General features: G+C 36.0%; 1 protein-coding gene across 3 annotated transcripts in view; it reads left to right on the top strand.

Annotated features, from left to right (window-relative positions):
* The window catches only part of UNC13C (unc-13 homolog C), a 504,352-nt gene that overhangs the window by 342,176 nt on the left and 136,611 nt on the right, over window positions 1-25,565 (top strand). For all 3 annotated transcript variants that reach the window (XM_074327725.1, XM_074327724.1, XM_074327726.1), the window contains exon 18: window positions 4,544-4,629. In XM_074327725.1, coding sequence (XP_074183826.1) covers window positions 4,544-4,629 — 86 coding nt within the window. The remainder of the gene's footprint in view (window positions 1-4,543; window positions 4,630-25,565) is intronic.

Genomic DNA, 25,565 nt, shown 5'->3' with positions numbered 1-25,565 from the left:
GGGGTACAGCCTAGGCATAAGTAGGAATATAGTATTGACCTGTTTTGAATGAGCTCAGCCCCTAATTGGATTAAGAGTATCTCTCCCAACCTTAAAACACTAAAACGACAAGAAGAAAATAAATTCTTTCTGAAAGAATACTAACATCTAATGCTATGCGAAATTAAGTCAGACAGAAAAAGTAGAGAACCATCTGATTTCACTGATATGTGGTACATAAACTGAAAACAACAAAAGAACAAGACAAACAACTGAAAACAAAAACTCATAGACATAGACAAGAGTTTAGGGGTTACCAGAGGGTAAGGGGAAGGGGGGAGGAGGACTCTAGAAGAGGGTAAACAGGGTCTAATATATGGTGATGGAAAGAGAACTGACTCTGGGTGGTAAACACACAATGTGAGATATAGACAATGTATTACAGAATTGTACACCTGAAATCTATGTAATTTACTAACATACATCACCCCAATAAACTTTAATTTAAAGATAAATAAATAAATAAATAAATAAATAAATAAATTTTTAAAAGAATACTAACATCATCCAAACACACAAATTAAATGTACATTTTTCACACATAAGACCAAAAATAAGGCAGTATAACAGATTAATAAAGTCAGATTTAGAGACATGTTACAATAACTATAATTAATATATTTAAGTAATTAAATTACAAAATGGAAAAACTCAGCAGTGGGCTCAAAACTACTCAAAGAATCAAATGGAAATTCTAGAACTGAAAACTACAACAAATGGAATTAATAACCCAATATATGGATTTAACCATAGTTTGAACACAACTGAAGAGACAATTAGTAAGCATGAAGATAGTCCAGAAGAAAATACACAGAATGAATTTCAAGGAGACTATGGAAAATAATTTACCGAAATTAACTATACGCTGGGGTATAAAGCAAGTCTCAACAAATTTCAAAAGACTGATTTTCTTTTTTTAGAATATGTTCTTTGACCTTAGTTTAATTAAGGCAGAAAATGGCAACCAAAAGATACTTAGGAAATCCCCAAATAGTTGGAAGAATTCAATACTAAAAATGTGAAATATTTTGATTGGATAAATATGAAAATGGAACATATTAATCTTTAGGATGCCTCTAAATTCAATTTCTAAAAGAAATTTATACCTGAAATACACATAGTAGAAAGGAAGAAAAGCCAAAAATTATCTAAATCTTTCTTAAGAAGGTAGAAAAGTAGCAACATATTAAACTCAAAAAAAGTAGAAGGTAGGAAATAAGGAAAAGCAACAATTAATATATTACAAAACATAGTTATGTAACTACCACTAAAATTAATATATAGAATAGTACCCCAAAAGTTTCTTCATAGCTTCTTTGTAGTCACTCTCCTAACCCCAAGCTCCTGCCAACCACTGATATGTTTTATGTCCCTATATGTTTGCCTTTTCAAGAATGTATTACAAATGGAATCATATGGTAGATATGCTTTTGAGTCCAACTTCTTTCACTTAGTGTAATTCGTCAGCCACTCTTCCATATTGTTACATGTATTGGTGGTTTATTCCTTTCTGTTGCTTAATATATTCCATTTTATGAATCTACTACAGTTTGTTTATTCGTTCATCAGCTGAAAGACATTGATTGTGGTTTTTGGTAATTAAGAATTAAGCAACATGTACAGCTTTTGGTATAAATGTAAATTACATTTCTATTGGATAAATTCCTGAGTTGACTGCTGGTAAATGTGTATTTAACTTTATAAGAAATTCGCAAACTGCTTTCCAGCGTGACTGTAATATTTTACATTCTCAGTAGCAATATTTCAGAGTTCCAACTCCTCTGAATGCTTGCATCCTTGTCAGTCTTTCGCATTGTCAGGTTTCATTTTGTTTTTAAGCTGTTCTAGTAGACATGTAGTGGTATCACATTATAATTTTAATTTGAAAGTATATAATGATTAATGATGTTGAACATATTTTCATGTGCTTATTTTCGATCTAATTATCTTCTTTACTGAAGTGTGATTCAAATCATTTGCTCATTTATTTTTTTTTTCTTATTGAGATTTGAGAGTAGTTTGTGTATTCTGGATACAAGTCCTTGATCAGATTTGTGTTTTGCAGATTACTTTCTCTTAGTCTGTTGCTTATTTTCTATTTTCTAAACAGTATCTTTTGAAGAGCATATTTTGATTTTCATAAAGTCCAGTTTATCAATTTTTTTTTTATTTCATGGCTTACACTTTTTGCATCACATCTAAGCAACCATTACCTAATGCAAGGTCATAAAGATTTTCTACTAGGTTTTCTTTTAGAAGTTTTATAATTGTAGATTTTGTATTTAGGTCTGTAATCCACTTTGAGTAATTTGCTATACATTGTGAAGTATGGTTTGAGGTTTGTTTATTTTTTTGCACATGGATATCCAATCACTCTAGCACAATTTGCTAAATGGACTATTCTTTCTCCATTGAATTAGTATCACATCTTATTGAAAGTTAATTGACCTTGTATTTGAAGGTGAACTGTTTTCATACTATTGTTTCATAGTGACTATGAAGACAAAGAATGTGAACTTTCAACTTTAAAAAAACATCATTTTTGCTCTTCTAGTTATATTGTTTTACCATATAAATTTTAGAATCAGTTTGCCAATTTCTACAAAAAATTCTGCTGGAATTCTGATTGAGATTGCATTGAACTTATAAATCAATATGGGAAAAATTGACATTCTAACATATTGAGTACGTATACTAACCCATGAATATATTTCTCCAATTTTCAGGTTTTATTTGATGTTTGTTCAATACTTTGTAATTTTCTTCATAAAATCTTGTACATATTTCCTCAGATTTATACCTAAGTATTTCATAACTTTTGGTGCTATTGTAAATGATACTGTTATTTTAATTTCAATTTAAATAATTCATTTCTAGTATATAGAAATACAATAATTTGTATTTTGGCCTTGTATCTGGGACATTGCTGAATTTATTCAGTAGCTTTGTAATTTTTGGAGATTCCTATGTAGACAGTCATATTGTCTGCAAATAGTTTTATTTCTTCCTTTGCTTTTTCCAGTCTTTAGAAACTCCAGTACAATATTTAATAGAAATAGTGAAAATAAATATCATTGCCTTGATCCCGATATTGTATGAGACCATTAAGTATGATACTAGCTGAGAGTTTTTGGAGATTCTCTTTATAAGGTTAAGGAAGTTCCTTTTAATTGCTAGTTTTCAGATTTTTTTTAAAAAAATATGAATGAATGTTGAGGTTTGTCAAATACCTTTTCTGCATCTATTGAAATGGTAAAGTTTTTTCTCTTTAGTCTTTTGATATGTCTTTTAAATGATATCAATTCATTTTTAAATATTGAACTAACATTGCATTTTTGGGATAAACTTCTCATGTTCATGATGTATTATCCTTTTTTATATATTGCAGCATTGAATTTGCCATTGTTTGTTGAAGATATTTTCATCTATTTTTATGACAGATATTTTTCTTTAGTTTCCTTTTGTTTGTTTTGTTTTGTTTGGTATCTGGGCACTGTAAAATGAATAAATATGTTGTTTACTCTTGATTCAAAGAATTAATTTCTTCATTTTATGAGCTTAAAAGCACTTTCATATCTCATAACTTTGTTACTGCATATCTATTACATAAAAATTAAAATACTACAAATTATATGATGTTCAAAGCTACTCACAAATAAAACCTTCTGAAATAAATTATTTGTCTAAGACTTTTTTATATCAGTAGAGGAAACTTTAATGTTGAAAACTAATTTTGTATATATTCAAGTTGTATTAATTTTTTGATCATAGAAAGTGTTCTGACTTTATTTGATAAATGTACATTTAAATTTTAAAATGTCAATCAACATTATTAGATAAACTAATTGGTGGCAGTTGGTAAGGAATATTTGATGAAACACAGCTTGCTTTTGGTGAAAAGTTGGGCTAGAATGTTTTTTTTGTAATGTCAGTGGTCTTTTCTTATTTGAGGTCATATTGAGGTACTATTTATTTAGGTAACACCTTCCCATTCAGGTTTGGATTACTCGTTTCTTGATTTGGATCCAAAAATAAAAATGAATGTGAGTGCTATTTTTGTTCTGTAATATAGATTTTTGTTCATTAATATATATAATTTTTGTATGTGTGTGTATATATACATACATATATACAGTCATCTGATGTACCATCAATACTGACACATATGAAGATGGAGTGTATGATAAAACTGAAGTGTCTCTTTAGACACAAACTAACACATTCTAAGAAATCCATTGGGAGCTATAGGCACCATTCCATTGGCACTAATGTAATGGAACCTATTTTCTCAACACTCAATAGTTTCATCACCACAGTCTGGTGTGTAGTTTGTTCTTTTTTCCCCCTACCCAGGAAAATTCAGAAACAGAAATCACATAAATAAAAGTGTTTATAAAGTATGTAATAATTACTGTGTATATATTAAAGTGAGGTATTTGTTTTTTGGAATTTAAGAATTGTTTTTTCTTCTTTTTGATACACTAATGTACATATTTCATTTTAGGTTTCCTCAAGAACTGAACATGGGAAAAATAAGTGCCGAAATTATGTGGACCCTTTTTGCTCAAGATATGAAATATGCACTAGAAGGTAATTACAAATATCTAGTCTTATCAGAACACACGTTTTAGTTAAATCGTGATTTTGCCTTCTTGGTTTTAAATGTAAGGAATTTATGCATTAAAACATTGACTGTTTCATAAGGTAGTTATATTTTTAATTTTTTGAGGCGCTTCAATACTGATTTCCATAGTGGTTGCAACAATTTACAATCCAACCAACAGTGTGCGTGGGTTTCCTTTTCTCCACATCCTCACTGGCACTTGTTGTTTGTTGATTTATTGATGACAGCCATTCTGACAGGTGTGAGGTGATATATCCTTATGGTTTTGATTTGCATTTCCCTGATGACTAGTGACCTTGAGCATATTTTCATATATCTACTGGCCATCTGTATGTCCTCCTTTGAGAAATGTCTATTCAGATCCTCTGCCTATTTTTTTAATCAGACTTTTTTTTGGTGTTAAGTTGTATGAGTTCTTTGTGTATTTTCTATATTAATTCCTTGGCGGATGTATTCTCACCACACACAAAAAAATTGTTGTGAACAGTTTAGTTCTCAAACTTATTTCCACACTGTAGAAAGATAAATTTCTCAAAGTATTTAAAAGCCATAAGAAGTGCAGACATTTTTAATCAAGTGGTCTAAGTCACAGGATCAAAGTGAATAGTTTACTTATAGGACAATGCTCAGATGCAGGACTGCTTTATGGCAGTTCCTTTAGTAAAGCAGACCATATTGAGAAGGTGGAAGAGTAGTATCAGTCCAGATGTTTCTCTTCATGGACTTGGAAATGGTATCCACAGCTAGGCAGGTTAAAATATGGCCAGAGCTTGCACAAGGACAGTAATGGCAAGTCTCTTCCCCAAAAAATTCACTTTCAAAAAATGTAAATCATACAATCTAAAGCAAAGGAAATAGAGCTCTCCATTTTAAAATTCTATAAATATTCTGTGAGCACTAAATTATGTTTAAGGATGGAGACAGAATTATAAAGCAACCTAGGGTTCCGTCCTCTAGGAACTTATAGTCTAGTAGAAAATTGCCTTTGTACTTATTCAATAAATGCATATATTGAGCCCCTAGATGCCGAATGCCCCTGACTGCATTCAGTGTGAAAGGGACAACGGTGAACAAGATAAGACAGCCATGGTCCCTGACCCCGACAAGACTGTGGAGAATAGCTAGTACATGTGTGCAGACAATGGCAGTGGGGATTGCTTATGGCTGATGATGATGGGGTATCTGGAGAAGAAGCACCTAAATCAGAATTCAGACAGCGGGGCAAGGGAGGCTTTCTGAAGGAATCTCCTCTGAGGAAGTGTTAATCGTGACAAAGATCTGAAGTGTAAGTAGGAGTTAGTTTGGGGCAGAGATAAGCAAGAAGTATCTCTGTTTTGTCCTTGTAGAGGACAAAGCATTGGCGATTAGAGTAGCGTAAGGTGTGAATTCAAGAATAAAGAATTTATCAGGCCCGATGAGCAAGAAGTAGCAAGGAGTGAGGCGGGAGAAGTTCGCAGGGACCAGTAAGCAGGGCCTTGTGGCCTGTGGTGAGGGTTATGACTCTCTAAGAGCCACAAGAGGCCATAAAGAGATTTCATCAGGGACATAATTTTCAGATTAGCAACTCAGAAAAAGCATTTTGACTGCAGTATGAAAAACCGATGAATAAGGTAAGACCGATTCAGAGTTTGTGCTCATGGTAATACTATTTGTTAGCATTGCTAAAATGTAAGCTTGCTGTGAGAGGACTCGGAAGGAACATACAGAACTGTTCTAATTTGGGGGAAAAAAGGGTATTCAATAGATTATAATACCTCCTTTTTTGGTAAAGTCTGGGTCTTCCACCCTACAAATACAGAGGTTTATCTAATCCTTAAGATTATACCATAACTGCTCAGAAATACAAACTCCTTATTCTGTAATGAAATGCCACTGTGTTCCGATTGTCTTTTTGGAATTCAACAAGTCTCTTAAGTCAAACAGGAAACTCCAGTCCACTAGGCAAATAAGTTTCTTCAGATAGTGTTTACTCCCCTCATCCTATCCCCTACACGCCCCTCCTTGAATGTCTATTAGGCATATCAAACTTTATAGGATCAATATAGAATTCTGAATCTCACCTTTCAAAACCCACTTCTTCCCCTCTGTTCCCTATAGCAATTATTGACACCACTATTCATGCAGTACTTAAGTCAAACATGTAGGGCTATTATGGATTCTGGTATTTTCCTCGGCACACTAAATGTATTCCAGCCTCCCGGCTTTTCACCAGGTGGTCTACTGCCTGGGCTTCTCTTCCCACCAATTTTCTCAATTAGCCATGTCGGGTTCAGCTGAATGTCACCTCCTCAGGATCTAAAGTCACCCCAGGAAGAATCTATTTTAATCCTGTGCATAAAAACCAATTACTACCTTTTCTTTGTTTATGTATTTATGCTTGTTCAATTGTGTATTTCTTATCGCTCCTCCTCACCACAATGTAAAATTTTGTCTGTGATTTTTACCAACATGTCTATATTGCCTAGAATGTTACCTAGAAAATAGAAGCTACTCAGTAACTATTTGTTGAATGTGGACTTTACCAGGTAATTCCAACTCAATGGAGTAGTGAAAAGGGCAGTGGTGGAGGAGACTTCCACTGTGATCTTTTGCTGTGTGATGTTGGGAAACTTCCAAAAGGTCTACAGCTTTGTGTCTCATTGTTCTCACCTATAAATTGAAAGGCTCACATTGGATCAGAGGGCTAACCAATGGGCAAGGAAACTCCTGCTCACACTTCCGAGGGACTTGATTATCTGGAACCATTCCAAGGTGGCCCTGCTCATCGGTGCACATCTTGTTTGAGCAGGGCCTGTAACTGTGCTTACATAGTAACGTTTGTGTAATTATTGGGTGTTTTATGTTACCTTTACCCATAAAAAGAAGCCTTAATCTAAGCTATGTAACTGCAATATTTATGTTTAGAAATGTAATGCTGAAATATTTAATATTTGTTTGAAACAACAATGAAATTAGGAATGCTACAAGTAAAGCACCTGTAACTTTGATCAGATGCTTATTCATTATAGGTTAACAAGTTTGTGCAATAACAGTATCTCAAAGTCCTGAGACTGTATCATCAAAAATCAGGTCCAAGGTCAATGGTAATTAATAATTTTGTGATTATATTAACCTTTTTGGAGACAAGAGTCTCCTCCTTAACAAGAATTTTTTTTTTTTTAATTTGTTTGGCTTTTTTAATAGCAGCTTTATTGAGATTTAGTTCACATACCATACAATTCACCAACTTAAAATGTACAATTCAATAGTTGTCACACTGGTACATTCACACACATTTTCAGGAAGGTATGATGGATACAATAAGGTGGTAACTTGGATTGCAATTTATGGTTTATGCATCTTCTTCTTTTGTATTTGTCATCTTTGTATTCACTGAACCTTAATAGAAATTCAGTATCTGCTTGTTTATTTGAATCAAATTGCAAATGTGACAACCCAATACAGAGAACCTTGGAGATAAGGTCAGACTACTTTCCAATTTTAAACTAAACATTTGTAGATTACAGGTTGGGAGGCAGCAAGAGATCTGAGTCTGGGAAACCTAATTGCAGAAAACGTTGTCTCGTATGAGCTGCACAACCTTGGGCAATTAATGCATAACCTCTCCAAACTTTAGTTTTCTGTAAAATAAAAAAAGGACGAGTTCCCTGGTCGGTGTGAGGATCACATGACACCTTAAATGTACTTTGCAAACTCTTCAGCCCTATGCTGATGGGTGAGGACCTGTGTTGTCATTAGGTAAAGGAAGGATGTTCTGTCAGTTTCAAAACAGTCTCCTGCAGGGGTCATTTAAGGTTTAAACTCCTAGGAGAGTGTTCACAAGTGCAGGTGGATCTGTTCACTCTCTCTCCTTGGCTTTCAGCATTTCAGTCTAATAGGCGGCTTCAGTAAACATACTGTACCCTTTCTAATATGTGCCATGAATAATAATTATTAGAGAAAATGAAGACTAAGAGGACTTCACAGACTAGAGGGCACACCTTAAAAGCATTCCGTTAGCGGGCTCTTTCGTGTATTAACACTAAGGTTCTTACTCTCCCTATTTGCCTTATCGAATGGATAAAATCACTTGGCTATGCAGTAGTGCTCCAGGCTGCTGACCCAGAAAGACTGTTGTTATTATAGAATTGGGCTATATTGTTCATGTTGTGATTACAGTATCTGAGCCCAACAGGTGAGCAGCCTCTGATGAAGCCAGGTCAGTGGAGAAGAGCCAGTTAGCTTTGATGGCCTTGCATGTGTTTGATGCCGCTCTTTGCTTTGCTTCATGAACTCATCAGCTGCTACAGAAGAAATAATCTAATTGAAAACATAAAACAACTTCCCCCCAACTTGACTCAATCGATTTGAGCCAACTTATTTTGAGGGACTATAGAAATAAAAAAGCAAAAGACTCGTATGAAGTGTTTCATTTTATAGTGAAATAGAGTTGGTTTTGCAGAATTTTTCTGAAGAATTTATTCTAAAGACTTCTAGAGTCTTTACCCTGACAGATACAAACATGGGCTTTGCAATCATTTAGATCTAGGTTTGAGTTCAGGCTCTGCTAGGTTTCGTTTATGTTTAGGTATGATTTTGGACAATTTATTAAACTTACTCAAGGGTCAGTTTCCAGATTAGCAAACAAGGGACATTGTAAGGAGAAAGAGACAGACAGATGTTGGGGCAGGGAGGAATAGTTTCCTAGCACATAATAAACACTCAACAAGTACTAGCCATATGGCAATCCAGAGGATTATGATTTAGTAAACAAGAACTTGGAGACAGTTGATAATACCAGCAAAATGACTAGGTGTCTGTAAGTGAAATGGTTCAGTGGGAATTCCAGTTGACTGCAGTTGTGTATTTATCTTGGCATCTGTAGAACTTCACTGCCTGGAAATTCTTAAATCAGCACACTCCTGTTCAGGGCGCTGATGTGTAACATATGTCTGTGTCTTCAATCTCCATTCAGAGCAAACCTTGGTAGGCCCCAGGGTAGCACCTGGATGGTGGATTGGGGCCACAAGAATTCAGGTGCTTTCTGAGCAATAATTCTGTAAAAGAGTGCCTGGGATTCTTTCAAACACTAGTTTTTAAATTGGGGTCTGTGGCTGGGCTTTAAGTCACGTATTGAAGTTGCATCCACGTTTGGAGGTAGGCGGAATTGGAGAAGGGTGTCGAGGGCATTTCCCAATATCTCAGATAAATCTTTGAACAGGTAAACAATTAAAAGTCACTGAAAACAAGTTAGTTAAAAATTATTGCTTTACTTAATTAACTTAGGCAGAGGTGGAATTAATTATAATATGCAAAACACAGCCATCATCCCGTGATATTAGTAAAGTTTCCCAGATCAGTGCTGCTCCAACTTCAGTGTACACATTAGTCGCCTGGCAATCATGTTAGATTGTGATTGAGTAGACCTTGGGGATGAGGGCTAATTGTATTCATTTCTAACAAAATCTGAGATGATGCCCAGGTGGCTGGTTGGTGTATCACACACTTAGTAGCAGCAAGGTTTTAACATCGTTCTTAAAGTAACTTATTAGTTCTGGACTTTGTTTTTATCACTGATCTGTTGTCTGCTGCTTAGTTATCATGTTGGACCTCACCGATAGGTGAAGATTCTTGGACCGCCTTTGTAATTTTTCATCATCTCATCACTCTAATAAGTACAACTGTTGCCATTAACTCTACCCTTAGTTTTCATGCACTATCTTCTCTTGACTTAGGAATTTGGATATTTGCATATCAAATACCTTCAGAAAGTTCTTTACTCTCCTCACATTTATTTTTAGGGCCTCCCTCAAAGAAGTATGATTTCGTTCTATTTCCCTTCACCCAAATACAAGTCTCAGGCCCCCCTGTGTATTTAGAACATTGCCTTTGACCTTGTAGTCACAAAGACAATGAGAATGCAAAGGCCTGGTCATATCTCTCCTGATTTTGCTGACTGTCTTGGCTGTGCCAAAAGAACTGACTTGTCCCCATGAATTTCTCTAGCTGACTTAGACTAGTCTCATACTTAACAGCTCTCTGGCCTACCTCATACTTTGTCTACCTCAAACTGTTATTTCACACTTGTCAACTTTGTGGTCTACCTGTCAGCAGTGTTCTCCCAATTTTCAAGTCTAGCCTTACAAATCACTTGGTTATCAGTTTATCTTGATTCTCATTTCTTTGGTAGAAAAGATTGGCTTCTGACTAATTTCTACAATAAATAAAACTTCCCCAGAAATAACTGATTTCATTCGTCTCCTATTTCCTACTTTCAATCTACCTTAACTTTATTAGAATGACAGAGTTTAAAGTAATGCCTCTGTATACTGCAAAGACTGTGTGTAGGGCAGAGATTGGTAGTACTTTGTAAAGGATCCCTCTGGCCTCCTTTTCTTACAGTAGTGGTTCTTTTTTGGTATTTTCCCCCTGTTCCACCAGACCTCAGAGGTACAGAAACTCCCATGAGTAAAAAGGGTATTGGTGTTTCTTGACCAAGGAGTGATGGCAAGTGACTTTCTCCCATCTTTTTGAGAATCATCAATATTACTCTTATCCAGAAATAGACAACTGTAGAATAACTCAAATAACACAGCACTAAAATATGAAAATATTGGCTTCTAATGGATAATGTCCTATGCCTGAAGAAAATTCTATACTATAGTTCATATTACTAATAATCAAGTCAGTTTCTGGTTTCGAATGCTATTTGCTAAGATTTAGGTACTTTGGCAGTGACAACCAGAATACCACAGAGATAAACACTACTTTAAGACATGTCCACATTCTGGATATTATAGAAAAAGCATCATAATCCAATGGCCTGAGCTCAAAATTGGAAGTCATGGTTGACCTCTTTCTCTCCTCAGCATCTAACTATCAAATCTATACTATAAGCTCTATATCTGAAAAAAATCTCAATAATTTTCTTTTCTGTGCTCCTTATCACTGTCCTTTTCAGATACATCATCTTTCCTGCTTCTACTGTCAACAATAAGGTTCTTTCTTTGTAGATGCCTCCCTGACCATTGGATGAAGTTTGAATTTCTTAACATAGCCTAGAGCAGTACCCTATTCTTCTTTCTGTACTTGATTTTAGTGCTCAATAGTCTTCTCATACACATCCAACTACTTAAAAGTTCCCTGAAATCCTTATATAAGTTTCTGCCTCACTTATAGTGCATTATGCTCCCCCAACTCTTACCCAAGCTTTTCCCTACTTGCCATTCCTAGCAGAGTCATATTTTCTTCAAAGTGCAAACTTCTTCTGTTAAGTTTTTTCTGTGTTTCTCAGAAAGAAATAAGTACTTCTTTCCTATTCTCCCATAATACTTCCTATTATAACATTTATCCTTGTCTCACACTTCACAGATACATCACTCACTGTACTTTAAGCTCTTACTGATCTTTGTATGAATTTCCCTACTCTCTCCCCTTTCTTTGAGACTTAATAGAAAATAGTATAAACCAATGAATGCCTACATGAATATAAGCCTGTGTCTGCCAACAGGCAAAAGCACAGAAATGTGTTCCATTCCTAAACTCTAATTTCCAGTCAAAATTCAACAGAATCACACAAACCTAATATAATCACTCAAACAAAGGAGAACATTTTTCTAGGTATGTAGATCCAATGATTAATTTTACCACATGTTGTGGTTGTAGCAGTTCTAGGAAGTGTTTAGTAATAATTATAGATGTGAAAAACAAAACCCTAAATACCTTTCATTTACCCACAGAAACTGTGTGTGTGTGTGTGTGTGTGTGTGTGTGTGTGTGTGCACTCATGCATTTCCATAATAGATGTGAGGTTTACAGTGAAGTACAAGCTATGCTTCCAAGGGAAGTTGTGAAATATCTCTTCCTGTCATATGTTGTTCATCAGTCTCCACCTTCTTTTCTGTAACATCCCACTAATTTTTATTAACATATCTTCACACAGGATTACAAGTGTAGCTCAATGGATAACAGAATGAAAACAAAACCAAAACCAGTGGTTACTAATTCTCAGTGCTCATTACTGCAAAAAAATAAAGTTCTATTTATTTAAATTTTCAGTGGCAGTTCACATGAATAAACCCATGAACTGAAATATGAATTCTGTATACATATAGGTGTGTGTGTGTGTGTGTATATATATGTATATATGTATATATTTATATATACATATATAGATATAGCTATATAGATATATAGATATAGATATATATATACATAAATGAGACTGTTCATTGGAGAAATTATATGTTACATTTTCCCCCACTCTCCCCAAATAAAGGCAAAACGAAATGTATTTACTAGTACATCTTAAGTTTTCCTGATTCACTAGGCCAGTGGTTCTCAAAGTGCGGTTCCCAGACCACAGCATCAGTATCACCTGGGAAGATGTTAGAAATGCAAATTCTTGGGTCCCACCCCAAAACTGCTGATTTCAATTGGGGCCCAACAAGCTGTTTTTCTAAAGCGACCTCCAGGCGATTCCGATGCACGCTGAAGTTTGAGAACGACTCATCTAGACAATGTATAGTCAGCATAGTACTTCCATTATTGTTTGAAACAGACAATGAGTTTTGAAACACATTTAAGTATGTCAGAAATATGTGCCTTATAATGAAAGTTAAAATGGAAGAGCTGGTATGGATGCATTAACCATGTAAGAACAAACCAGGAAAGGAATAACATCATGGAAGAAACACAAGTTAAAGAAGCAAATTAATTGTTAATCATTTTTGTTTAAAAAATTACAAGTAAAGAGGACAAGAGAAGAAGAATTAAAATAATAATGAAAGAAAAAGAAGAAGAGAACTGAAAAATAATTCTCAAGGAAATGAAGGGAGGAAGGGAATGGACTGGGCCAAGTTCATTAGCATGAAACTTAATGGGAGAAGAGTGACAAGGAAAATGTTGATGACTCAGCCAAGCAGGAATGCAATTCTTAGGTGCAGAAAAGTCTGTTGAGCACTTAGAGGAAAAGGAACTTCTATTGCAAAGAATGGAAAACGTGCTTATTTTGTTTAATCTCCTACTCAAAAGAAAAATAGAAACACATACTGCACTTATGTCAAGTCATTTTCCTTTTTTTGTCTTGGAGTCAAATACCAATAAGAACATATAAATTTGCTCTAATGTTTACATTGTTCTTTATCTTTATTATTTTGAATAGAACAAGCCTCCGTGCATTTTGAAACAGTTAATGCTTTCTCGTACCACAGTGTTGCCAAATGTCGTAGAAGGTGGATATGAACTAGCTTTACTGTTTTCTAGTTTTATTGATCTTATCAGTGTGACTTTAACTGGGGATTTTGGTAAAACCTTGCATAACAATATTTTCTATATTTAATTGTTCAGCATGTTTTATATTTATTTTATGAAGTAAAAGTTTTTATTGTTTTTAAGTAGGATGGATGGTCTTACTGGTGGCATTCTCAATTATATGACATGAGCTCTTTGCAGGAAGGGACCATGTTGACCACATTCAGTTCTTAACATAAGCCTGACATATGTAGTTGCTCAATAAATAATTGTGGAATGAAAATCCAAGGTGCACTGCATGGTGTGTATGTGAGAACACACGCGTAGGTTAACTATATAATGCAGAATGATTTTTATCTGGATGCAAGCCAGGGATTGCACATTGTGAAAACTATGTTTTCAGTACATTCCATATTGAAGTCCATTATTCATCGTTTAATTGTCTGTGTTGGTATTTGGACAACAGCATGATAAGTTTCAGTTCATCAAGATGCCTTTCATCAGATAAGCCTTTGTGATACAGTTCTTAGCCAAAAGCTTTCAAATGTGTAACAATTTATTTTACTTTTATGTTAATAAGCACAGCACACAAAACATATGGTGAAACTCTACTTTTTTGCGATAGAGCCAAATTTTAGCCATAGACCTGATTTCACAGGCTGGTTAATAAAAATCAGCTGTTGGGCTATATAATCAGAAGTCTAAAAGCATTCTGTTAAACCCCCCATGGCATTTAAAGGGGAAATAGATATCAGTGAGTGTAAATCTTGAAAACCAGGGCAAGACCAAGGTACACAGATATATCTCGGCCCTGTCTCCCTCTGCTTGTTCTGCTTTTTTCTTCTTACTTCCTCCCACATCTTCTTTATCACCCTCTTGAACTCTGGGTACACTGAGGGCTTTCCAAAGATTGAATACCCTAAGGTATTTGGGACATGTTGTTTATCCTCTTCCAAAGGATATAAGATCAAAATAAGGAAGAAAAAGCATTAAAATTAAACATTGGAGGTGTGAGGATTGCAAGTAAATCCTGCTATACACTAGTGAGCTGGAAGTGGCCAGTGGGCACAAACTCAAAGGAAATAAAATGGAAACTAAAATGAAGCTTATTACCCACTGCCTTTCGCCTTGTAAACATGTTATTTCTCAGACATTTAGGGGATCCCTGCCTCCTTTCATCTTTACTTTGTAGGAAAGCATCAGCAATAATTCAAATGACCTAAGTAAGAAACAAGAACCCCCTTTCACACTTAAAGTAAATACATTTCAAGGTTTCCTGCTTTCTGTCAGTTCCCTCCCCCTGCCCCGTAATTAAGTTGAAACTGTTTTGTATTTCTGGAGTAGACAGAGAGGTTACATTGTATGTGTAATTAATCTAGAACATGCTGACTAAAATATTTGGCTTCTAAATAACAGAAAAGAAAAATAATGCTATTACTTATCTTAACCTTTAACCATCTAACTCACCTTATAATCTATTTCAGTAAAATTAATTAAACTATGTTGACTTGAGTAATACACTGTGTTCCTTTGATAGAAATGAGCATAACAGAGAGTAGGACATAATTAACTGGTCAGCCACTTTCTCTGGGTCCCCAAATCTCCAACTCAAAAAGTAATTGCATGGCTAAAACAGGGCTAGCTAATTTAAACTATGGATGTGGTCTCACTAATAGTATAAGCAAATCTATTTGTCAAATACACCCCATGTGTGTTCTGAAATTAAGTTCAATGGTTTTTAATGCTGTCTTCCCACAGTAATGAACTTTGGCAAAATCTCGGGTAAATACAAATGATTTTCTCAAAAGCCCAGTGACCTGGTTAATTAGAACCAAGAGACAGAGCATTACCTATTCAGATATTTTAAATTGTTGCATGGCCAGTATATAATAAGTAACACATAAAAGTCTTCATAGTCATTTTCTCTTTGCCCAAACTTTGGCTCTAACAACAAATTCTAGTTATACCTCACATAATTCTGTTGTTTATTTGGTTTTGAAATAAAAAACAATGGATGCGGACAATTCAAGGGCTTAGACAGGCAGCATGGCCATCTGTGCGCCTAAGAAATACTGAGCTTTCTCCCATTTTCCTTTTAAGATTGTATTAGAATTTAAATCCTTTGTTGACTCAGGTCAGGGTCTATGGGGACAGAGCCCCAAAGAGCAGTTTCCAGGCTCTTGGCCTCACATAGAAGGGTGCTGGCTCAGGTAGTAAATGGCCATCAACTGTGATTGCATGGCCGTCAGCTGTAACCAGTGAGCCATTGGCCACTAATATAACTGCTGTGGCTACGCTAGCAGAAAAATGGGAGCTCGTAAGAGCAGATTGCAGAGAGGCAGATGCCACCAGCGAGACTATAGTGATATGATTCCCCTACTTATGGCTCCGTGGGTGTTCCTTTTTGGCCTAGCCACATCCTGCGTTCTGTGTGGGGAGAGGGAGCAGAGGCCCCGCGTGACTCCCGCATGCCATCCTGCATGACAGGGTCCCTGTCGTCATGAGCATAGCTGGCCTCTACCTGTTGAGCTTAGTACAGCTCAGGAGTATTACGACATTTTTTTTTTTCTCTCTGGATGTGAAGCCTCAGGAAAATACAATGCAGGATACTGGTTCCTGGTTCTCTTTCTCTCTCTCTCACAGAGCGTGGCCAATTTACTAACTAATCATTTCTTTATGTCTTAGATGGACTTAAAGGCTTAGGAAAGACTGAAAGGAGCAGATCACCCGCAGTAGCACCAAAATAGCAAAAGGGAAACTGTCACCTCAGGTCTCTAAAAATAATAAGATATAGGGTTATAGCGCATTAGCTGTCTATCGCTGTGTAACAAATGATCCCCAAACTCCATGAATTAAAACATAAATAAATATGTTGTATTTTTGTGGATCGCAGGTTCTGAGTTGGAGTCTCTTGAGAGGTGACATTTAACATGTCAACCAAGGCTGCAGTTACTGGAATTTTGAAGGGCTGGGGGCTCTGCTTCCCAGGTGGCTCACTCACCAGCCCTTATGGGCTGTTGGCGGGAGGCCTCACTTCTTCTCAGAGAGGACCTCTCCACACACTGCTTGACTGTGCTCTCGGTGTGGCACCTAGCTTCTCGGGTGAGCAGTGCAAGAGAAAGGACAAAAGCTACGATGTCTTCTATGACCCAGCCTGAGAGTTACACTCTGTCACTTCTGCAATATCTTATTGGTCACACAATTCAGCTTATTCAGGGGGCAGGGAGCATAGAATAATTAAAATATGTTGACCTGAGCAACACGCTGTGTTCCTCTCATAGAAATGAGTGGATCAGAGTAGGCTATAATGAGTAGTACCAGAGGACGTGGACCCCAAGAGGCAAAGAACACTGGTATCATCTTGAAGGCTGTCTGTAGCATAGATAGTCTGTGCCTCTCTGACCATTTCTTTATATTAGCATATTTTTATATTAGGACAGACTTTTATCGGTTGTGTTGATTTTAAAGAAAAGTAGCAATCAACATGGATAAAACCAATTTTCTTCTTTCCACTCCTTTCCCTCAGCCTCTAAAACAAGGAAGAAGGTCAGCGTGAACCAACTCTTGTAATTTTATGAAGATAAATTCACTCACAGGATGTTTGGGCTCTTTCTAGTTTCCTACCTTAGCACCTCTTAGAAGGGAATTTTGGTTCACTGAGAGGAAATTAACCCAACACTCTCAAGAAAAACATTCATCTATCTCTTGCCTTCTCTTCATTGCTCAGCAGTGGTTTTCAACCTTTGTTGTACATTGGAATCACCAGGGTTAGTGCCTAGACTTTTTAAAAACACTCTCAAGTTTTTAATCTTATTTACCACCACCTAATTAGCACTTATTAGGTACTGCTCTAAATGAGAGGCAAATGATAACTTATTTGAACCTCATAACAAGTCTATGAGGTAGGTGCCACTATTATCCCCATTTTATAGATGAAGAAATTGAGGCACAGAGAGGTTAAGTTTGTTGACAAAGTCACACAGCAATTGAATGGCAGAACCAGGACTTCGGCGAGTTCTAATATATATCCATAATTGAGTGTCACTACTCTTAACCTTAATTAAATTTTGTAGGCCTTCTTTGAGAATCTGATGAAATATGCAAGCTCTATTAAAGAAACATGCACATACCATATACATTAAAAAATTGCATATACCCTTCCAGGGATACATATATAAAAACCCTGCAGCCCAATTGTAGACCCAGGTTGTGAGCTTTTGCTTGCTAGAAAACTGGTTTTCCCTAGACCAACATCACCTGGGAAGGTGTTAAATGCAAATTCTCCAGCCCCACCCCTGACCTACTGAATCAGAAAATCTGAGAATTGGTTCAGCAATCCCTGTATTGACAGGACCTCCCCATGAATCTAATTTGTGCTAAAGTTTGAGAACCACTGCTCTAGAAGGTTGGTGTGTAGACGTAAGTGATTAATAGTGAATGAGCCTAGCTTCATGGCTCTGTACAGACGTCTCATTGTTCTTGGCTCACCATTATGGGAGTAGAAATTCTCTTCTGTTAAAACTTGATTTGTTTGAAAAAGATGATCACAAAAAGAAAGAGAATGAGGTGAAGTTGAAGTAGAGCCCAGACTGCACACTGCAATATCAGCCATGGTTATTAAAACAAAACAAAAAAGGGGGCGGGGGGGATTTGGGTCTATTGAAATGGAAATATTTTTGAAGATTTTATAAGCCAAAGACAGTCTTGATCTAATTTAAATGTGTGCAGGTCAGTCTGGTTGCTATGAGCACAATAGATGAAAAGAAAGAAACAGTAGAAATGTGCCAACTCTTTGAGAGGCTATCACAGCAAAGAGGTCTATTGCTAGAACTATTCGGAGGTTGTGGAGATAGAGAAAGGTACAGAGCCAGATATGTTCTGAAAGTAGAAAAGGTAGCATTTACTTATAGATTTACATGTGTTGTGTGTCTGGGGGTGGTGGTATAGTAAGAGAAATAAAGGGATCAAAAATAATGTCTCAACACTGCACAAATGCTAGCATCTTTTTCTGAAATACAAAAGGCAAGATAGGAATAGGATTTGGGTGAGGAGATTTTCATTCTAGAAGTTCATTTTTAACATGTATGTCTGTAACATACACTTTTGATCCATAGCGCTGATTACATTTTATACTTATGCATTTATTTGTGTAATTTTATGCTTACTATAGAGTAAAAATTTACTCGAGACAGTGGTCATGCCTGTTTTGTTAATTTTGTGTGTTACATTGAGTCTTTCATACCTGGCACAGACCAAGCATTCAGGGAATACCTATTGAACAAATGATATGTAAGTGTTGGTATTAATGAATATTTGAATGAAGATCAGTGACCTCTCCCTTATCCCTAGCCACACTGCCCTCATGCTTGTTTCTCACTGGGCCAAATTTGTTTGCACACCAAGGCATTTATTCTTGCTCTTTGTCCCACCTATAAAGCTCTTCCCTACTCTTGGCATAGTAGGTTCTTCGCCATACAGATCTCAGTTTACATGTCACCTCTTCTTATAACCCACCATGACAATCCCATCCCTCACTGTAATCCCACCACCCCCTCTCCCCACCATACTCTTACTGTATCTTTATCATGTTATATAGCCTGGTTATTTGTTCACTTATTTACAAATGTTTTCCCTTTCTTTTATTAGGATGGTACAAAAGTAACTGCGGTTTAAAAGGTTAAAAATAATTCAAAAACTACAATTGCTTTTGCACCAACCTAATTACATGTTTCCCCGAAAATAAGACCTAACCGGAAAATAAGCCCTAGCATGATTTTTCAGGATGACATCCCCTGAACGTAAGCCCTATATGCGTCTTTTGGAGCAAAAATTAATGGAAAACCTGGTCTTATTTTCAGGGAAACATGGTATAACACTATAAAAGTGGGTCACAATTCAAAGTAAAAAGTACGTTTTTATAATGACACAATATACGCACATAGAGAGATAGACACAAAACCAAACTAAAACTTTATGAAACATGGATTCTTGACAAGGATGGAAGTGACAAACTCTGAAACTTTGTTTCTTATCCTATTTTTCATCTACATATATATTTAAATTCTGGTTATAATACTCTAAATTGATTTTATGATCCACTAATGAGTTGGGGCCCGCAATTCAAAAACACTGCTCTTAAACTTAACAATAGGCTTAATGAGGTCAGAAACCTTATAATCTCTTTTACAGTTGAATCTTCACTCCTAGACTATGGTAGATAGTCAAACAATAATCTGAATCACTTAAAAATACACTGTGCCATAAGCCTTAAATCCCACAAAGTACAAGGTGTGATCAAACAATATGGTGAATGTTTAAATAAAAAAAATTATTACAGTAAAAACACATTGCCGCTAATCCCCCTCACTTCAAACACACTTATTCCATCCTTCTTGCCATTTTCTGAAGCAGTTCTGGAAGTCCTGTTTCGTGAGTGTCTTTAGTTGCACTGCTGTGGCTGCCTCAATGTCCTGAATCATTTTGACTTTTGGGGAAGAGCCAGAAGTCACACAGTGCCAGATCCGGTGAATAAGGTGGATGAGGACACACTGTAATGTTTTTATTTGACAGAAATTGCCTTACACCAGAAGCGATGTGTGACACGGAGCATTGTCATGATGGAAGATGATTTATGGCACAATTTAAAACACACCTTCTCTTCAACCATAGCTCACACCTGACTGACTGCACCAAACAAGTTGAAACTTGTCACACACACTATTACTAAGGTTCCACGTGCCACCTCCCACAATGAAGAACCGTGCCTTTCCATTAGATGGCACTCAGCAGCAGCATTCACCATATTTTGTGATCACAATGGAAAGACTCTATGTCACACATCCCTTCTGGTATGACAATTTCTATCAAATAAAAACATTATGTTGTGTCCTCATCCGCCTTATTCACCGGATCTGGGATCTGGCACCATGCGACTTCTGGCTCTTTCCCAAAGTCAAAATGACCGTGAAAGGAAAATATTTTGAATCTTTTCAGGAAACCGAGGCAGCCACAACAGCGCAACTAAAGACACTCATGAAAGGGACTTCCAAAACTGCTTCAGAAAGTGCCAAGAATGATGGGATAAGTATGTTTGAAGTGAAGGGGAGGGGAGTATTTTGAGGTGGATTAATGGCAATGTGTCTTTTAATGTGATAAATTTTTCTAATTTAAACATTCATCATATTTTTGATCACATAAATATGTTTCCATATTTATAAATTTGCCAATACCAATAGCATATACATAATTTTCTTAATAATATTTAGTAATTTGACAAAATTTGGGGCCAGTTTTTGTGTACCTCTTTATTTTTAAATGTCTATAATGAGGATGTTATATTTAGGCATAAATTTTTTTCTCTTAAGACTAATTATGATATTCCTGGCTAACTATCACATCTCTTGGGCAAGGTATTTAAATGGAGCATTTGATATGCAAATCTATAGTAGGTCATAAGTGCCGGGAGAAAAATGTCGTAAGAGTACAGTTAAGAAAATAAAGTTAGCATTTTGCCAAAAACAAAGTATGTATATGTATATGTCAATATTGTAACATAGTAAATGATCACTTATATAAAAAGTACATATTGAGCTCTTCATTTTTTCCTCTATCGTTTTTCTGCTATTTGTCTTTCAGCCATGTCTCACCTGGGAAAATATAGAGGAAAAAAATGAAAAGATAAAAAGAAACAAACCTGGGTTTAGATTTTTCTTCCTTATTAGTAGTTTTTTGGGGAAAAAAGTTTAGAAAAATAACAAATTGAAAGTTAATTGCTAAAATTCATTTAGGAAAACTCATTATAAATAGGAAATAAAAAATATTGAAATATCATGGCCTTAAATGTTATTTGCTGCCTTGCTGCCCCTGGTAGGTATTGAAGAAAACAAAATGATTTAGTAGTATATGAACATTATCTAAACTACTTGACTTTAATGGGGGAACTTGTAAATTTAATTATATCAAATCAAATCAATCACAAGTACAGCAATGCATGCAGATACACATATGGGACCAAAGAATACAATATCTATGACTTTTTGGGGGGTAATATTTTAGTCAAGAATCTCTATCTTTGTTTGGAGATTGATGATACCCAGCCAGTGAAAATGTTTGGTGACAAAGGACATGTTTGGTGACAAATCTGGGAAGGAGATGGCAATTGGTATAAAATCAGCTTTCCAGAAACTCTCTCCTGGTAAGGAGCCCAGGAAACTATACTTTTGCCTTTTTTTTTTTTTTTTTTTTTAATTTGGAGACTCCCAGAGAATGCTCTGAAGGAATTACCTCCTGTTGGTTCTCTTGGGGGTGATGAATGATATGTACAAATGTGACCTGGTTATAACCTGAGGAGAAAGGAAAAGGCCCCCTCTAAGGCCCCTTTATGCTTTAAACCAGAGCTTTGCAAGCATAATAGACAACTTGCACATATGTTTTACACTATTAAGAAAATCACATGTGAATGGCTGTGGTGGCAAAACCTCAGACTCATATCAATCCCATAACAACAGAATGTTTGAGATGGCAAAAGAGCTGAATTAAGAGGCAAGAAGAGGGAATTTTTAGAAACTTAGTGGAAGAAGAAGACAGAGGTTATAGCTGATGACAGTATGATGCCAGAGAGAACAGAGCAGTTTGGCGCATGGCAGATGCTTTGGAGAGAGAACACAGATGTCTAATGGGGAAGTTGAATACACTGTGCTGTGCTTTGTGCTGGTAACCTTCTCCTCCATTTCCCCAAGAAACTACAGGGTACTGTGCATTACTTGTCATTGGAAGGGTTCTTTAGGAATGCTCCAAAATGCTAATCCTGACTTCAAAATGGGTCCAATTTAGAGCCAAGGCTGACAAGCTACACACAAAGCCATGTGCTACAGGAAACTCCAGCTCTTTCTCTCCCCACAGAAACCACTCCCACAGATGAGAGCATGTGAGAAGGTTTATGATATCATTTATTCTTATAAAAGAAGCAAGTAAATTATCTATAAAATTTAGTACCATCACTGTGATGAGCAAAAACTTCATTGTGGCACAGCTCACACCTCACCATGTGGGTGGCTGGGTGCCATAATACCATGGTCAACGACCACTGCTCAGGCTTAGAGGAACACAGAGGCAAAAAAGTAAAAAGAGTGAAAACTGGGAAGATTTTGCAGAGGCAGAAAGGCAACCAGTGATAAGACATTTGCAAGGAAAACCCAAGCACAGGAGAATCACAACTCAGGTATGAGACTGAAGAAGTATAGCATCCTGTGCTCGTCAAAAGAAAAACTTACAGGTACAACCAGATGTGAGAGATGTTATCAATAGATCCCAATGCAAATGAAGCCTAGACTATTTGGTTATTTTTTCCTCAATGATTATAGTCCCTCTTACTGATCCTGAGAAGTTGGTTTGGATCAGTTGCCTTTGTATTGTGTTCTATGAAACACAAGGTTGCAACTTCACAGACTACTTTGGTGGTGAGTGTGGTGTTAGGGGAGAAAGACTCCAGGACAGCTCATTTCTCCTCTGTTGGTCACAGTGTATCTAGCAGATATTTATTGCTGTGTAACAAATTATTCCCAAAGGTAGTGCTCAAACAATGCAAATTGATTATTTTAGGCAATGCTATAAGTCAAAAGTCTAACATAGTCTCTCTGAACTAAATCAAGGTGAAGACAGGGCTGCCTTTCTTTCCAGAGGCGCTGCAGAAGAATCCATTCCCTTGCCTTTTACAGCCTCTAGAGGCTTCCCACATTTCTTCTTGTTGCCACCTTTCATTTTTAAAACCAGCAATATTTATTCAAATCTGTCTCACATCGCATCACCATGACACTGACTCTTCTGCCTCCGTCTTCCACATTTAAGTACCCTGGTGATTCCATTGGGCCTATCTGGAAATCCAAGAATATTTCCCTATCTTAAGGTTAGCTTACTACCAAACTGAATTCCAACAGCAGCCTTAATTTCTCTTTGCCACGTAACAGAACATATTCACAGGCTTTTGGGATTAGGATGTGAACATTTAGTGGGGGCATATTTTGCCTACCGCAGTCTGTAATCTGGACATGGCTCAGCTGGGCCCTCTGTCTTAGGATCTCTTACAAGGCTGAAATCAAGGTGTCATCCAAGAATGATTTCATCCGAAGGTTTAACTGGTGAAGGATTTGCTTCCAAGGTCTCTGATGTTGTTTGCAGAATTCAGTTTCTCAAAAATTGTTAGACTGATGCCCTCATTTCTTCCCTAGGAGTTGGCTCGTTGCCTCCTCAGTTCCTTGCCAGGTAGGCTTCTCCAACATGGTATATGATTTCATTAAAGTGTGCAAGCCCAGAAATCAATAGAGAGAGAGTCTACTAGCAGGTGGAACGTGTGGTCTCTTATAACCCAATCACAAAATCATAATTTTTGTTGTATTCTAGTCATTAAAAGCAAGTCATTAGGTCCAGTCAACAGTCAAGGGAAAGGGATTCCCCAAGGATGTGAATATCAAAAAGCGGGAATCAATTGTTTTGTTTTGTTTTTTTTAGAAGGTACCTTCTACAGAGTGCTTCGTGACAAGGAACATTGGCTTTAGTCAGATAAGTTAATACAATACTTTCTCTACTATTTACTAGCCATGTGACATTGAGCAATTGTCAAGTTCGCTCTATGCCTCAACTTCTTTATCTGAAAAATCAAACTCGTATGAGGATTAAATAAGATACTGTAAGCAAAGTGGTTAGAGAATTGCCTGGCACCTATTATTACGTGCTCAATAAACATTAGCTATGATGATGATGACCATGATGATGATTTAAATCTTCATTTGAATGGAGGGTTCAATGGTAAAACATAAGTTGAAAACTACTATATTAGACATATTCAAAAAACCCTATCTAAATTAATAATCTATGTGTTTCATTAATGACCAAAATACTCATTTTTTCTTTTTTTAGAATATATGAAGCTTAACATTACATTAAACACCAGAGGATATGATATAATGGTCTCTCTATTTAAAAATGTATGATACTATTTTTCTGATTGAAAAAAGCAATTACAAGAAATTTGGGAGATACAAAGTAGCACAAAGAACATTAAAATCACCCAGCCTCATTATCCAGAAGTTATATAAATGAATGTATCAATATATGTATAAAATATATGTAATATATGTCATATAGTATAATATATATATGGACTTACATTTTTCACAAATTTGATATATTACACAAATCCACATGTACCTTTAATTTTTACATTATAACTAACCAAAACTTTTTTTACATGAAAATGTTATATTGCATTGCAGTTTACTATAGCTTTATTCTTGACTTCTTTTTATTGCATCCCTATTATTGATTTAGTTATTTATCTAGTATATATCTGCATGTCATTTTTTTAAGAAAGTGTATATGTTTGTATATTCTAAGCCCCTACATGTCTGAAAATCTCTCTCTTTTTTGCACTGGAATGACAGCCTGGTTAAGTATATAATTTGGGGGTCATATTTGTTTTCTTTCAGAATTCTATAGCCACTTCTCTATTGCCTTGTGGTGTTTAAGCTTATAACAGAGGAATATACATAAGACCAGAATGTGTTTTTCTTCTTTATATATAACCTATACTGTTTTAGTTTAGCCTAGATTTTTATTAGATTTTTTAAATATATTTCAAAGATTGAAAATAGTGTTCAAGGGCTGCTTTCATTGT

This window comes from Rhinolophus sinicus, linkage group LG03 (assembly GCF_036562045.2).
Source record: "Rhinolophus sinicus isolate RSC01 linkage group LG03, ASM3656204v1, whole genome shotgun sequence".
NCBI classification, from domain to species: domain Eukaryota; kingdom Metazoa; phylum Chordata; class Mammalia; order Chiroptera; family Rhinolophidae; genus Rhinolophus; species Rhinolophus sinicus.
The sequence above is the reverse complement of the archived record's forward strand: the minus strand, read 5'-3'. Positions and strand labels throughout refer to the sequence as shown.